We start from the raw sequence: 17,027 nt of genomic DNA, 5'->3' as shown, positions 1-17,027 counted from the left end.
TAGAATAAGCTATCATAACCCCGCGATTTGCGCGAAATACGTAATAGACTTTAAATGTAAAAAAAATCACGCTCGACCGAAATTATTATCCCAAAATGATTAAAAAGCATTGTTTTAATTATTTATGACTAAATTTTATATAAAAAATACGTATAAACATGTGAAATCATAAATTTACTGAGACGAGAATTTGTTGCGTACTTAGGAATTGGCTTCTGACGCCATATTGGATGACTCGGTAGATTCGTCGGCTAGAAATTTAAAATGGCTGAATGGCGCGAAAGTTTTATTATTCAAATTCTTTAAAACAATGACACCCAAAAAGTATTTTTGTGATTTAATTTTATAAATTGCAATAATGATAAATTTTTAATAATAACAATGAATAATTGTTATAAATTTACAATTGAAATTAAAATCTAGCTTATCTACAACAATTTACAGTTGGTAAGGTAAATTTCTAATTTAAATACCAGTCAGCTGATTGAGTAAATAAATGTGTTTGCTATTGTTTAGATCAAAATAAATCGTTTTTATAATAAATAAAAAATGTTGTTCAATATAGAAATTTTAAATTCATAACATTTAATATGAATGCTAAAAAATCAATTTTTAATTTTGTGTCATCGAGGTTAAAAATTATTTTTAATAACAACACTTATAAAAATGTGAAGTGAGTACAAAAATTAGTTATAAGTTTTTGGTTTAATTAAAAAAATAAAGCTTAAATTTGTTTGGATTATTATTTTTAATAATATTGAGTAGAAAAAAAATTTTATTCAAAAATTTTTTTATGATTTATTATTTAAAAAAAATAAAATCAACAATCTGACAGCTGATAGAATTTTTTCCAAAAAATCAATTGATAAAAATATATCTTTAAAATCAACATCAGAAAATCTCTAAGATTTATTTATAAAATAAATTATGATATATTTAAAGATATTGAAGTCAGCTGACACCTGCTAACTTTTAAAATTTTTATTACAAATCAATAACAATAATAAAAATGTTTTTTAAAATTTTCACTACTTAATTATTTTTTTTAATTTTCACGTGAAATATTTAAAAATTTTTTTCATAATAATTTCATTGATATTTAATTATAAAAACATTTCTAATATGTCTGTCAACTTTAGTGTCATTTTATTTAAATAATCTTTTTAGTACTATTTTATTTTATGACCTTAGTTAGCAGTCACGACAATTTTTTAATTTTTTTTAATAAATAAATTTGCTCCGAAAAATTATTTCTAAAAAATTGGATTTTTAATTTTCTAAATGTTAATTTTTTTTTTCTCATTTTCTTTGACATAATTTATTTTTTAACTCTTAAAATTATAAAATATGTGCTAAATTAATTTTCATTTTTATTTTTTAAATAAAATTAAAAACTTTTAAAATGTCTGCTAATGTCACTAAAAATGTTTTTAAAAATTTTCACTAATTATTTTTTTTAATTTTCACATGTAAAATATATTTTTATAATATTTTTTTCGTAATAATTTCATTAATATTTAATTATAAAAATATTTCTAATGTCTGTCAACTTCAGATGAAAATTAAGTTAGCAGACATCTAAAAATTTTTAGAATTCTTTTTAATGAAAAAATTTATCACAAAAAAATAAAAAAAAATTTCATTTGCAAAAAATTTTAAGAACTTCAAGTGCAATTTTTAAAAGATCTTTTTTTTCACTAATTTAATAAATAAAAAAAAATAAAAAAATAAAAAATGTCGGCTAACTTTAGTATTATCAACTTCGGTATCATTTTGTTTAAATAATCTTTTTATTTTTTAAATAAAATTAAAAACTTGTAAAATTTCTGCTAAAATCACTATTATAAAAAATCATGACACCAACTAATTTTAAATAAAATTTACAGATGTAACTACATATTTGAAAGAAACTACTCATCAGAAACAGAAGACCTGAAGGAATACAAAATTCCAGTAGAGAACATAAGAAATTTTAGTATAATTGCTCATGTGGATCACGGAAAAAGCACCCTAGCTGACAGACTTCTAGAAATAACCGGTGCAATTCGCCGTAATTCCGGCGCGCAGGTATTAGACAAACTCCAGGTTGAAAAAGACCGCGGAATAACAGTAAAAGCCCAGACAGTTTCATTAAAATACACCTACAATGGCACAGAGTATCTTCTGAACCTAATTGACACTCCCGGGCACGTGGATTTCGCAACTGAAGTCCACAGATCTTTAGCAGCTTGCCAGGGTGTGATTTTACTTGTAGATGCAAATGACGGCGTCCAAGCGCAGACTGTTGCCAATTTTTACCTTGCGTTTGGCCGCGACCTGGTGATAATTCCCGTGATCAATAAAATAGACTTAAAAAACGCAAACCCTGAGCGGGTTATAAAACAATTAAAAACTTTGTTCGACATCGAGAGTGAGGAAGTCTTAAAAATTTCTGCTAAGCAGGGCACCAATGTGGACAAAGTTCTTGAGACAATTGTCGAGAAAATTCCTCCTCCACCAGTCTCTCGCGAGAATTCGTTCCGGGCGTTGATTTTTGACAGCTGGTACGATCGCTACAAAGGTGCGATTGCTTTGATTTATGTTTCCGATGGAGCTCTGTCTATGAGACAGAGTCTCACTTCTGTTCATACCGGAAAGTCTTACGAAGTCAAGAACTTGATGCTTCTCAGGCCGGAAGAAGAATATGTCAAGACTCTGTAATTTAATTTTTTTTAATTTTTTAATTGTAATTTTTCAAGAGATTAATTTGTTGATGATGCAGTTTTGCAGGACAAGTCGGATGTATTTCTTGCAATATGAGAACTACCAAGGAAGCTCACATTGGTGACACTCTTCATTTGAAAAATCATCCAGTTGAGCCGCTAATTGGCTTCAGTCCTCCTAAAGCTATGGTCTTTGCTGGTATTTATCCTATGGACCAGTCTCAGCATGTTGCGTTGAGAAGTGCTATTGAAAAACTTGTACTGAATGACAGTGCTGTCAGTATGTCTCTCGAGACTAGGTAAATTTTATTTCTATACTGTTAAATTATTTACAAGTGGGGTTAACTCTATTTTGGGCCTTAGGTCCATAAGAACCTGAGTATACATTTTTTGTTTCTACTTTGAATTTTCATTCGATAACTAAAGATATGTATACTAGCTGTTACTCGCCCGCTCCGATGGGCGCTTTATAGAATTTTATTTTTAGATCTAGACTTAAAATTTAATTAGAGTATTGTTTTGACTTGCACAGATTCCAAATTCTATCGAATTGGCATGCTCCTTTTATCCATGTAATTATTTTAGCTAATATTCATTGTAACTTTCAATGTGCAATCATTATAACATTCCCGTGTCTTTCTTGCAAAAATGAATAATAATTGATATGAAAAAAAAAATTTGTAATGAGCATTGAAAGATCAGTTAAAGAAATTAGAGGTCTCATAAGTGAAGAAATCTGCCTAGTATATAAACATAACCAATAGAATTAAATAATTTATTTTCAACAAATGACAATCGAATAGAACAAATTTAGTTACAATAAAAATTCATTATTTCTAAGTCAAAAAAATATAGGTTCCGGATAAGTAATCACCACCATATCATATACTAAAACCTTCTCCGAAACACGCTGCATCTTATGGTATAAGTATTATTCCGATCGGTTCAGTAGTTTTCGCAGTATAATCGGACAAAAAAACCGGCTCTCCATTAATTAGTATAGATAAATATATATGAATAGGTGTTTGAGATTAAAATAAAAAATCCATGTAAATAAGTATATTAATGAAATGCAATGTATGAGGATTTTTAGTATCGTTCGTTCTTAGATTTGATTTGATGGTGAGATTTTATCTTACTTATTTATTTAACATATTTTTTGGCCTTGGAGACCAAGTTACCTTAAATTTAAGATCTAGAGGACAAGTTTTACTGTTTTTTTTTTTTTTTTTTTTTTCTTTTAATTGGGTAATAGTTGCTGAAGATATAAAATTTTATGGATTTTTTATTTATTTAACTTAAAACTTTTTTTTATTAACTCTAAATTTTATTTTTTTTTTTATTCTGTTTGTTTTTACGGCGCATTTATGATAAAAAATGTCGTGAAAAAAAAAGAATAAAGATTTCTATAGTTTTTTTGCCTTTCAAAGTTGGAAAAAATTTTGGCTCATGTTTTTGGATACAATTTATATTTTATCTTTTTTTGATGTTTTTAATATATTTTTTTTTGAAAAGTACATAAAAAAACGAACAATTTAAAAAAAAAGTAGAATATAGCAATTTCCTAAAAAATTTGTAAATTTTTTTGAAAATTTGTTAAAATTGTGATAATCAACTTTTTTTTTTAATTATTAATTTTTTTATGTATTTTTTCAAAAAAAAAAAAAAAAAAAAAAAAATATCAATAAAATCAAATAGAAATTTTGTTAAAAAAAATGAAAATTAAAATGGTTGACCCTACTTGTAAATATTTACCTTATTTTATTTTTAATATTTTAATCATTCAGTCCAGCCCTGGGTCCAGGATGGCGACTGGGCTTCTTAGGATTACTTCATATGGAAGTATTTTGTCAGCGACTTGAACAAGAGCATGAAGCCGCTCCAATAATAACAGCTCCCAGTGTTACGTATAAAGCTAAAATTCATGGAAAACAAAATTTGAAAGAGTATGGTACTGATGAAATTTATTTCAATAATCCGAGTAAGTTTCCAGCTTCTCAAATTGTTACTGAATATTTTGAGCCTATGGTACTTGGAACTATCATTACACCTGGTATGTGTTTTTTTATACAAATTTTTGAATATTTATTTTTTTTTTAATATTAATTGAATATTCATATTTTTAAAATATTTATTAAATTTTTTATTTATTTAATTTACTAATGAAAAATTTATTAATTTAGCGGAATATCTAGGCGGTGTGATGAGTCTGTGCTTGGAAAAAAGAGGAGTTGAACAATTGACCAAGTATATTGATAAAGATAGATTAATGCTGCAATTTATTTTACCATTGAACGAAATAATAATTGACTTTCATGATGCATTAAAATCATTGAGCTCTGGTTACGCTAGTTTTGATTATGAAGATAATGGTTATCAAAGAACAGATATTGTCAAGGTATTGATATTTAATATTAATTAATTAAAAATTTTTAGTTATATTTAGAAGTGTAAAGAAACAATTTTTGTATTTTCTTTTTGTAATTAATTACTATTATTTAATAAATTTAGCAATTTATTATTTTTTCAGCTGAATGTTTTGCTCAATGGGCGTTTGATTGAAGAATTGAGCACGATTGTCCACGCATCGAGAGCTACTGAAATCGCCAAACGAATGGGTACTAAATTATTAGAAATTATACCACGACAACAATTTTTAGTTGCTATTCAGGTGACTGTTGGAAGCAAGGTATTAGCAAGAGAAAATATTAAGCCGTATAGAAAGGATGTAACTGGTAAATTGGTAAGTTTTTTGTCTTTAAAATTAAGGAAATTCGAGCGAATCTAATGTAAAAAATAATTTCCAACTTTGACTTTTGAAATTAAGTATACGTATAAATAAATATGTCATTTTTCTAATCCCAAAATTTAAAAAAGATTCACCGTTTAGTTACATACATATTAAATTTAAAAAATCACATATTTTATCTCCTTATACACGGGCTCTTATGGCGGACAAACTTTTGACGAGACTTTAATTATTTATTTCAATATTAACCTCCCAACTTTAATGGATAACAAACTATACACAAGAAACTTGGATTATTGCAAAATATAAAAACAATTTAATAATAATACATTACCGATATAATTTTTGAAATATTTAAAGTCAAATTTTATGTGTGTAACTCGTTTATCGTCAGCCATTTATTCGAATAAAGATTTGACAACATCGCGTCAACAGCTAAGAAAAAAGAAAAGGATATAAGTATAGTTAAAGAGAGAGAAATGTTTAACTCACACACTCATCCACGTCTCTGTTATGGGTATAATCAAGCGCGCTATTGCCAAATCTGTTTATTTATTCCGGCAAGTAATAAAAACGAAAGTCAATTTATTACTTTACTTAAGTTAATTAAATAAGTAAAAATCATCAATTATTAAATTTTTTAAATTATTTTAAATTAAAATAAAGAATTTTGACGAATATTGGGAAGACTAAAATTTAAAAAAAATTTTAACATTATTTTGACTCATTAGTTACGCTCGAACTTCCTTAATTTTGGATCTAAATGCAATTATTTTTGTTTTCAAGAAATCTGGCGGAGATGTATTAAGGAGGAAGAAACTTTTGAGTCAGCAGAATGAAGGGAAAAAAAGATTGAGAATGGTTGGGAATATAAGTTTGCCGAGAGAGACATTTATTGATGTTTTAAAAAGATAGAAAAAAATAAATATTATTAATTATTTTGATGTTTTAATTTTTTATGTAAATCTTATTAATTTTTTTTTCTTAATCAAAGTTGTAATTAAAAAATATTTGATTTTTTAAATTTCTAGGTTTTAAACGTTCGCGCGTAAATTTAAATGTTGGCGCATGCGCAGAAAACCTGACATGCGCAGTAGACTTAGGAGCAAGATGACGCGCAGTTTTCACAGCGTGACGTCACAGTCCTCCCGGTCTCCCGCCTAATCACTTCGGCCGTCCTTTCGTCATACAAATAATACAATAATTCATTTAATTTTTCAATTACAGTCACTCTTAAATTAAAAATAGGCTTATTACTATGATATGAACGATTAGAAATAATAAATTCCGCGAGTCAGTCGAAATTAAACGTAAAAATTAATAAAATTCTCAGCCGGCTTTGCGGCCGTGTTAAACCGCCATAGTTTTCATTGTCAAAAAATTCGTTTGCAAAAATAATATCATAAAAGTCAGAATTTTATCAAAATTATTATCACACTTTAATTTGTGTTGATTAATTATTAATTAAATCCATAAATTTTGTCCGGTAATCGCGTATTTTTTTTTTTTTTAATTTAATATTTTTTTGAAAGTCATTCGGAATACAAAATGGCGCCAGTCGGCACAGTAGAGATAGTTTCTATGGCGCTAGTGTCGTGTTTTCGGGTTTTTAAGTATCGGTGTGCCGTCAGTTGTCATCATCAACGTTTTGAATCTCAACAATGTCAGCGATTGATATTTTACTTGCATTTATTCTAATAAATTGCTAGTTTATTTACAGTAAGTAATAAAAATAATGAAAATTAAGTTAGCCGACATTTATAAATTTTAATAATTTTTTTTATTGAAAAAATTATTACAAAAAAATAAGAAAAAATTTGAAAAACTTTAAGTTCAATTTGAAAAAAATATTTTTTTTTTTTTTTTTTTTCAATTTAATAAATAAAATAAAATAAAAAAATTAGGAACTTCGGCTAACTTTAGCATTATATAAAAATAGATGATATTAAAATTAACTGACGTTCAACAATTTTTGATTTTTTTTTATTAATTAAGTTGGAACAAAAAAAAAATTTTTGCAAAATTGTACATATAATTTTTAAAACTTTCTACATGTGAAATTTTTTCAATTAATTTTTTTTTTAATAATTTTTTCCATAAAAAGTTCTAAAAATTTTTAGATGTCTCATTTTATTGTAATTAAAAATAGCGGATACAAAATTTTAATTCAATAATTTGAAAATTAAAAGATGGAAATATTTTTTTTTTTATTCGCAAATTTAATATCTATTTTTTTTTAGTAAATTAAGTTATTAAAATTTTTTTAATTTATGAATAATAAGTCAAAAGAAAATTTTTTTTTCTTTAAAAAAAAATTTTATTGCAGATTTTTTTTAAAAAACTAAAATCCAATGTCTGATTTTTTAAAAATAAATTAATCATTAAAATAATTTTACTTCAGTACTTGACAAAAGTAACTGTATTAAAATAACAATAAATAAGTCCGCTTTAATCAGCAAGACTTAGCAATAAAGCTGTGGCTCTCTTGACCCAAAAATCAGGATTTTCCTGTCCAGTCTTCAAATCCACAGCGACTACAAACGCTGAATGAGATTGCGTCCCAGATCTCAGAGGATAATAGTAGCAAGGACAATTGTAAACGTCTAAAAAAAAAGAAAAAGTAATTAATTTTATTTATCTACAAGATGAGAGTATACAATATTCAATGAAAAGTAATTTTTTTCAAGACCTTTTATCTAGCTGACGTTTTTCACACTTATTTATATTAAATTTTTTTGTAAACTTTCAATTTATCAAAATTTCCTGCTTACATTCTATTGATTAATATTTATCAAACAAGTTTATTTACAAAACAACAAAATGATAAATCGATAATTTTGAAAAGGCTTTGATATAAATAATAAAAGTAAAAATTGTCAATATTTGACCGGATAAAAGTCTCGAAAGAATAACTTGTCCGATAAGTCCAAAAGTAATTAAATTAAAGTATAATAATTCTATTTTATGATCGATAATATCTTTCTTTACCCTTAGGTTTTTTCCTCGTCGACTCAATGGGTCGGAAGTGAATGACAGGCATGTCACAGATCAGCTGGAGCGGCGCCGGTTCCACCAGTGTTCCAGCTTTACAATTCCAGCCCGCACCTTCTAGATAAATAGACCTCACGTAAACACCGTCCTGCAAGTAGTAAGTCAGAATTACAATTATTATTATCATTTATTTGAAGTATTAATCATTGACACTCTACTCAATTGATAAATATTAAACAAATTTTGAATAATTAAAAACTATTCGATTAAAAATGAATTTATGGGCTTCAGTAATTAGTAGAAAATTTGGTAATTATTTACAAGTAGGGTCAACCCCATTTTGGGATATAATTAGGTGAAAAATTAACATTTTCAAATTTTCTTTTGACTCTGCTTGTTTTTACGGCACATTTATGATAAATAATGTCGTGAGAGAAAAAAATTAAGATTTTGATAGCTTTTTTCCCTTTAAAAGTTGGAAAAAATTTTGGCTCTTATGTTTTTGGATAAAATTTTTATTTTATCTTTTTAACTTCCCGCTAAAAAAATTAAAAATAAAAAAAAATCGGGAAGTTATTGTTTTTACCCCATTTTTCAAAAATCGAGTTTTCATCAGATCTCGACGTTTTGAGGTCCTAGAAGGCTTCCGTGACTATTCCCGCGTCAAAATCGGTTGGTTCGTTCATGAGATATCGTCGAAGAAAATTGAAAAAAATTTTTTTTTCGAAATTTCAATAAAATTTCTAGTCTGAGAAGTTTGTGCTCTAAGATTCTTCAAAGTTAGGGCTATTGGTTTCTTTCTCACGTGCTAGTGCTACCTCTCTTTACAGACTATCGCTCACTTACTTCCATTCACGTAAAATATCGAAAGTCACTAACTTCAAACATTTCCTATAAAAAAATGAATACCACTCGTTTGTGTTATTTTTGATAAAAAAAATACTTGTTATAACTTCAATTAAATATTCTTAGTTTTTCAAAAAAATCCTAAGAAAAGTATGGGTGTTATTCAATAAAATGTTCACTCTAACTACGGTCAGGTTAGAGAATACATGTTAAATATACGATTTTTAATTTCTAATATTTCGAAAATTAGCACCGCAGGGGCTATTAAAAAAAATTTATTCGTATAGAGGACACTTAAAAGTACGCGTATTCAAAAATTGAAGAATATTGTAAGAATAGTAATTTTGCACAGTACCTCCTTAATGCCGTAAACCGCGAAAAAATCGGCTGATTCATTCAAAATTTATTACAATTTGAAAATTCAAAAAATAGTGTTTTATTTAAATCAAAATAACACAAGAATTATATTTTTGAGCTCGAGGAGCTCAACGACAAAATAAATAAAATATTAGGCGCTTTGGTATGGAGTTGGCGGAAAGTTGCAGGGATGGTCTTTAAAGTCAACCATTTTCCTAAATTTTTTTATGTTTTTGATATATATTTTTTTTTAAAAGTACATAAAAAAAACGAACAATTAAAAAAAAAAATTTGAATATCACAATTTTCTAAAAAATTTATAATTTTTTTTGAAAATTTGTTAAAATTGTGATCAACTTTTTTTTTTTTTTTTTAATTGTTCATTTCTTTATGTATTTTTCAACAAAAACATATCAATAAAATCAAATAGAAATTTAATTAAAAAAAATGACCTCACTTGTAAATATTTATCCAAAATTTTTATATCGACGAATATTGATAGAAAAGTTTAGACTGAGTTAGTTGTTTTTTTTTGCCTCAACAAAAAAAGATTGGATTTAATTAGGTTCAAAATTGGATAAAAATTTTTTCCATATATTGCCATTTAAATATCCAAAACTGAAATAGCAAAGCATACCTCAGGTGGTTCCGTAATAGGGTCCTCGGTATTGATAACATTAAACTCCCAAGTGAGTGAATCAATAGATAAACCGAGAAGTCTCGCGGAAGTTTGAAGCACCGCAGTAAGAAAAGCGGTAGGAAATGTGTAAGCGGCAAGCCAGAAGAGTAAAGGCGTACGAGTGGTTTCCGCCCACTTAGCCAAGTGTTGAACACGGCTGATGAGATCTCGGGTCCATGAGCCTAGGGGTTTTAAGGACGGATAAGCTGTCAGCCAGGTTGACGGAACACGACCCTCGTATACACACATGAATATTTCTTCCAGCTCGTCTGACATAACTATCAGTCCTTTGATCCCAGCTTGTAAATCTCTTACACTGTCTCGCGTCAATTCAAGTAGGATATTGTACCTCGCTATTTCCTGAAGCAATACAACACTAAGTGGTGTCTTATTTGTTGATCCAATTAGTTTCTCAGCTGTCTCCCAGTCGATATTCTGAGGCAGCATCGCCTCTATGTCACCTGCTAGCTGCATCACTTTGTCCTCTTTGGAGTAACTGCTGCTGTTGCTGGTTGTAATTTCATTGGTTGACACTTTAATCTGCAGACTCATCAAAGTTTCAAGCATTGAACGTGTCTCAATGATAAGTGACGTTATCTCTGCATTTATATGCTGACCAAATACTTCTGGGCTGTCGGTGCTAGGCAGCATCGTTATAAAGTCACAATAAGACTCGAGTGATCCATCACGTGGGACGTAGTAGCTCGGTGATGTTGACAGCCGGTAGGAACTCTTTGTAAATATTTCCGGATTTAAATACTGATCAACGTAGGTCATCAGCAAACGTCGATCCCAGTCATCAGTCACGTGTCCGCCGTAACACACTCCAGCTATCAGGTACTTTAATGCGTCCCAGGGAGTTTCTTCTTGATAATCATCCAAGTAGACTTGCAAGATATTATCAGACACTTTGAAGTCCGAGTCGTTGAAACTGTAAATAACGTTCCATCCAAGTTGTTGGAATTTTTTGCGCTCGAGTAATATAGAATGGAAAAATACTAGCGCAAATAATAGTTTCTTGTATTTAGTTTTCGCCTGACAAACGTCAAATTGAGTTGTTGTAATTAAACCATAGAGTCGTTTCATGTTGGCTTTCAGACCCCTAGGCGGTTCTGTAGTCATTTTAACTCCCGCTTGAAGGATTGATATAGGAAACTCCGAAGTCGGACTTGAACTCAGCCATAGTCTTTAAACAAATTTACATATTCTATTTTGTATACAATTTAATTATAACTGAAGAACTGGGTTAAATTTAACTTTTATTAGATTCTAGTTTTAGTCATCGATTATTATTAAGAGAATATGAAAAAATTGTCTTGACTTGAATTTGTGCCTTTTTAAGGATTCTCACCGCTAGTCAATTTATAATGATAAGTATTAAGGCTTCATTAGAAATGCTCTATCTCTAGATGCATCATTGAGAAATGACCTTGTATCTTGTGAACTATTGACATTATTCAATATATAAGCTTACCCCGACATTACGCTCATCGAGAGCTTTCATTTGAGTACCCACATCAATTTTTTCATATATTTATAAATATATATAAATATATGAATATATGAAAAATATATAAAAATGCATGTGGGTACTCAAATGAAAGCTCTTGATGAGCGTAAGATCAGGATGAGCTTACATCTTTAAAATGATCAATAATTAAGAAATGACCTTGTATCTTGAGAACTATTGACATTTTTAAAGATATAAGCTCACCCTGACATCACGCGCATCGAGACCTTTCATTTAAGTACCCACATCAATTTTTCATATATTTACATATATTATATATATGTATAGATGAAAAATATGTCAAAATGCATGTAGGTACTCAAATGAAAGCTCTTGACGAGTGTAACATCAGGATGAGCTTATATATTTTAAAATATCAATAATTAAGAAATTACCTTGTATCTTGAGAATTATTGACATTTTTAAAGATATAAGCTCACCCCGACATTACACTCATCAAGACCTTTAATTTGAGTACCCACATCAATTTTTCATATATTTTATATATTTATATATATGAATATATGAAAAATATATGAAAATGCATGTGGGTACTCAAATGAAAGCTATTGATGATTGTAACATCGGGATGAGCTTATTTCTTTAAAAACGTCGATAGTTAAGGAAGTACAGTGCAATTTAACAAAATTCATTATTCAATTAAGCAAAATAGTGACTGCAAGGTTGCTAGTCTTTAATTAATAAAATTAATTTTTCAATTAGTTATAAAACTTTTGAAGTCGACAATAATTTTTTCTCCATTATTTTTTCAAAAAAATTTTTTTTAATCATTCTATTTTTAAAAAACTTTAAAAAGAAAAATATGTGAATGCTGAAAAAAGAATCAAAATATTTTATTTATGGATTGAACATTAAAGAATTACCATATTTTTATCTATAAATAATTATTTGATTATTAACAGTGAGTTTACCAATCAAGTCAGACATTTGTTATTCAAGACTGGATTATTTGCAGCTTTGCTTTCGATGAACTGATATGCTATCGATTTTCAATTGACGACTTATTTATAAATAATAAATACAATTCTCTAAATAAATAATTATCAGCTAAGAGCTAACAAGTATTTCAAGAAACATAATAATAATTATAAGATATAGATACCTGAAGTCAGGATGTAAATGTCCATTATTTATTAATGACTCGACAATTTTATCTAACGTCGGCATCCAGCTAAGTGACAGATGACAGTTTGCTAAAAATATCCATGACCCGTCTTGCGACCCAGCTTCAATCATACTGATAATAAACGTCTCACGATAATTAATTATGAATAATATGAATACTTTAAAATAATAAAATCTATGGTAATCGCATAATAATATTTAAATTTATAACTTATAACATAATAACTTTGTCGCAATAGGTGCTTGTCCCTGTCCAAGTGACAGTGTCATAAATCTCTGTGCCATTCCTTGACTCTCGGCTAATTGCATCAGCGCCGCGGTCGGATCAACGCCTGGAGACAGGATGAATATTAGGGGTGACTGTGCTGTCGAGTCATCCAGCACTCCCTTGATATCCAGAACTGGCGGCTCCACGAATCGCGATCCTAAATTATTTATTATAAACTTTGTTACGCTGAATATTACGCGATCGGTTCTGCAGCTTCTGATTATCAATATTTTCTGAAACTCTGTCAGCGACTCTTCCCATCCTCCTGGCAGGTATATTGATTCTGGTTCTGTAGTTATGTACCTGCAATTTAATAGTTATTATTACTTTATAATCTATTTTAATTTTTTTTTGCAAAAAATACATGATTATAATAAAAATAAAAAAAAACTACTTGATTCAAGAAAAATATTATCTTGAAAATTTCACTCTTGCTGATAAATATTTTGTTTGAATTAATTCAAGATATTCTGCGTAAAAAAAAGAGAATAAATAAAAATAATAATGTAAGAATATAAAATAAAAATAAGAAAAATTTTGTGTCCAGGATAATTATAAGATAAAATCGGTTTTTTTAGTGAAATTTAGTATCATTGCAAAGATTTTGATTTGAATTTGTGCCTTTTTAAGGTTTCATACCATTCTCACCGATAGTGAATTTGATATGATAAATATTTAAGCTGCATTCGAAATGCTCTATGTCTAGATACATAATTAAGAAATGACCATGTATCTTGAGAACTATTGACATTATTAAAGATATAAGCTCACCCCGACATTACACTCATCGAGACCTTTCATTTGAGTACCCACATCAATATTTCATATATTTTATATATTTACATATATGTATATATATATGAAAAATATATCAAAATGCATGTGGGTACTCAAATAAAAGTTCTTGATGAGCGTAACATCAGGATGACCTTACATCTTTAAAAATATCAATAATTAAGAAATGACCTTGTATCTTGTGAGCTATTGACATTTTTAAAGATATAAGCTCACCCCGACATTACACTCATCAAGATCTTTCATTTGAGTACCCATATCAATTTTTCATATATTTTATATATTTATATATATGTATATATGAAAAATTTATGAAAATGCATATGGGTACTCAAATGAAAGCTCTTGATGAGTGTAACGTCGGAAAGAGCTTATGTCTTTAAAAACGTCAATAATTAAGAAATTATATTGTATTTTGTCAACTTATGATATATTTAAAGATATAAGCTCATCATGATGTTACACTCATCAAGATCTTTCATTTGAGTACCCACATGGCAATTTTAATATATTCTATATATATGGTATATGTGAAATATATAAATATGTAAAATATATGAAAAATTGATGTGGGTATTCAAATGAAAGCTCTTGATGAGTTTAACATCAGGGGAAGCTTATATTTTTAAAAACTTCAATATTTAAGAAAGTACAGTGTAATTTAACAAGAGTCATTATTTAATAACGCAAAATTTTACTTATATATAGTCCACAAGTCACGGCAGTCACATAGTGACTGCAAAGTTGCTAGTTTTAAAAATTTTGTAGAACTTTACAACTTCATTTTTTGTTATAAATATAAAAAAAAGTAAAAGTATTAAAAAATTATCCAGTTTGTTTCAAAAATTCAATCTTCGGATTTTTGTTATTTCCTATATCATCAAAAATTAGTCTCAAATACATTTTAATTTAAAATGGGTTAAAGAAAAAAAATTTTTTTTTATTTAATTAAAAAAAAAAAGAGTTTAAAGAGTTTAAACATAATTAAAGATAATCTTTAAAATAATTCTCGTCTTAGATTAAGAATATTTTTCTTAAATCAAGTAATTTTTAGAATCTCACCAATTGTACCAATCACGCGCTCTTTCTTCAAACGAAGAAGCAATCCCATGAAGTCCAGGAAATTTATCAAGCTCAGTAACATTATCCCAATTTTCGCTAGACAACCAGGTGACTGGTTTTTCGGGCTGATTTTCTCGGTCCAAAACAATTCCGCCTTTCAATAAAAAATAATACTCCACCGGATTTATTTTCCCTTGGGCTTGAAGTATTTTAATACACATGTGAAATGAAAATAATAGTTTATGACGCTCGAACAGGCCGCGACACGTGTTCCTGAATAATTTACCCAGAAATAAAAAGTGTGTACATTTTACTGGCAACTAAACTCTAAAAAACTTCTTTATTTGTTACATTTCAATTTAAACTCACGTGTAAACTGCATAAGTGTGAAAATCATTCAGCGCTTCAATTCTCTCGCTTATCTTGTGCTTCCTCGGGCACTTATCGATCGAGTGGATGAAGAGGCTTATGTAAGCGTCCAGCGAGAACTGATACATCGGGTCTATCATGTGCAATTCATTGAGAATGAAGAATAAAATAGTGGCACGTTTAGAGCACGGGCGATACTCTTCTCTTGCTTTGTCTATTTCTTTTTCGGTGGCCAGGGAGGTAACTAGCGACTCTTCGACAGAAGTTGAGGTACTTTTTGAAGTCTGTAATGTGTTCAAGAGGTCTAGGTCGTCCAACAGAGAGCCCGAAGTTATACTCAAGAGACTGAAAAAGTTTTACCAAGCTTTCATTTAAAACATTTCGGGTTTAAGAAATGGAATAAAGTTACTCTTAAAAGTTCATTTAATTTGTCGCAATAGACGCCAATTGATAATCTTCATTATTAAGAGATTAAGAAAAATTTTGACACCATTTTTGTCATCATTTTTTTTTAGTAAAATTGAGTGTTTTTGCAAAGGTCTTGACATGAATTTGTGCCTTTTCAAGGTTTCATATCATTCTCACCGATAGTCAATTTATTATGATAAGTATTTAGGCTGAATTCGAAAATTTTCTATTTCTTGATCCATAATTAAGAAATGACCTTGTATCTCGTGAACTATTGACATTTTTGAAGATGTAAGCTCATCCCGATGTTACACTCATCGAGACGTTTCATTTGAGTACCCACATCAATTTTTTATATATTTTATATATTTATATATATATATTACATATATGTATATATAAAAAATATATTAAAAATACATGTGGGTACTCAAATGAAAGGTCTCGATAAGTGTAACATCATGATGAGCTTATATCTTTGAAAATATCATAAGTTGACAAAATTCAATATAATTTCTTAATTATTGAAATTTTTAAAGATATAAGCTCATTTTGATGTTACACTCATCGAGACCTTTCATTTAAATACCCACATCAATTTTTTATATATTTTATATATTTATATATATTACATATATGTATATATGAAAAATATATCAAAAATACATGTGGGTACTCAAATGAAAGCTCTTGATGAGTGTAACATTGGGATGGGCTTGTATATGTAAAAACATCAATATTTAAGAAATGATATTCTATCTTGTCAACTAATGACATTTTTAAATATATAAGCTCATCCTCATGTTACACTCATCAAGACCTTTCGTTTGAGTACCCACATCAATTTTTCATATATTTTATATATTTATATATATTATATATACGTATGTATGAAAATATATAAAAAATCCATGTAGGTACTCAAATGAAAGGTCTCGATGAGTGTAACATTATGATGAGCTCATATCTTTAAAAATATCATAAGTTGACAAAATACAAAATAATTTCTTAATTGTTGACATTTTCAAAGATATAAGCTCATTCTGATGTTACACTTATCGAGACCTTTCATTTAAGTACCCACATGAATTTTTCATATATTTTAAACATATAAAACATATCTGATATTTGCGAAATATATAAAA

General features: G+C 28.2%; 2 protein-coding genes across 2 annotated transcripts in view; one reads left to right on the top strand and one right to left on the bottom strand.

The window, feature by feature from the left end:
- Positions 1 to 575: 575 nt before the first annotated feature.
- Positions 576 to 6,389, top strand: LOC123271316 (translation factor GUF1 homolog, mitochondrial). The gene is made up of 7 exons (XM_044737606.1): positions 576 to 673; positions 1,887 to 2,696; positions 2,762 to 3,001; positions 4,490 to 4,755; positions 4,886 to 5,100; positions 5,233 to 5,445; positions 6,238 to 6,389. The coding sequence occupies exons 1-7, from the start codon at positions 591 to 593 to the stop codon at positions 6,364 to 6,366; spliced, it is 1,956 nt and encodes a 651-aa protein (XP_044593541.1). The 5' UTR covers positions 576 to 590; the 3' UTR covers positions 6,367 to 6,389.
- Positions 6,390 to 7,835: 1,446 nt separating this feature from the next.
- The window catches only part of LOC123272271 (dynein axonemal heavy chain 2), a 54,576-nt gene continuing 45,384 nt past the window's right edge, over positions 7,836 to 17,027 (bottom strand). Inside the window, exons 46-52 of the mRNA XM_044738969.1 lie at positions 15,475 to 15,819; positions 15,106 to 15,378; positions 13,207 to 13,551; positions 12,958 to 13,092; positions 10,283 to 11,510; positions 8,440 to 8,590; positions 7,836 to 8,054 (exon numbers count right to left, since the gene is read on the bottom strand). Coding sequence (XP_044594904.1) covers positions 7,900 to 8,054; positions 8,440 to 8,590; positions 10,283 to 11,510; positions 12,958 to 13,092; positions 13,207 to 13,551; positions 15,106 to 15,378; positions 15,475 to 15,819 — 2,632 coding nt within the window. The 3' untranslated portion in view covers positions 7,836 to 7,899. The remainder of the gene's footprint in view (positions 8,055 to 8,439; positions 8,591 to 10,282; positions 11,511 to 12,957; positions 13,093 to 13,206; positions 13,552 to 15,105; positions 15,379 to 15,474; positions 15,820 to 17,027) is intronic.

This window comes from Cotesia glomerata, linkage group LG9 (genome assembly GCF_020080835.1).
Source record: "Cotesia glomerata isolate CgM1 linkage group LG9, MPM_Cglom_v2.3, whole genome shotgun sequence".
Taxonomy (NCBI): Eukaryota; Metazoa; Arthropoda; class Insecta; order Hymenoptera; family Braconidae; genus Cotesia; species Cotesia glomerata.
Note: the sequence above shows the minus strand (reverse complement) of the source record. Positions and strands in the feature narration are given on the sequence as shown.

What these genes read in the sequence shown, in the direction of transcription:
- LOC123271316 (XM_044737606.1), top strand. Translation starts at nt 591, where the DNA reads ATGAATGCTAAAAAATCAATTTTTAATTTTGTGTCATCGAGGTTAAAA. An exon ending in AACACTTATAAAAATGTGAA is followed by an intron (nt 674 to 1,886) that starts GTGAGTACAAAA and finishes TAAAATTTACAG; the next exon opens with ATGTAACTACATATTTGAAA. An exon ending in AAAGAACAGATATTGTCAAG is followed by an intron (nt 5,101 to 5,232) that starts GTATTGATATTT and finishes TTATTTTTTCAG; the next exon opens with CTGAATGTTTTGCTCAATGG.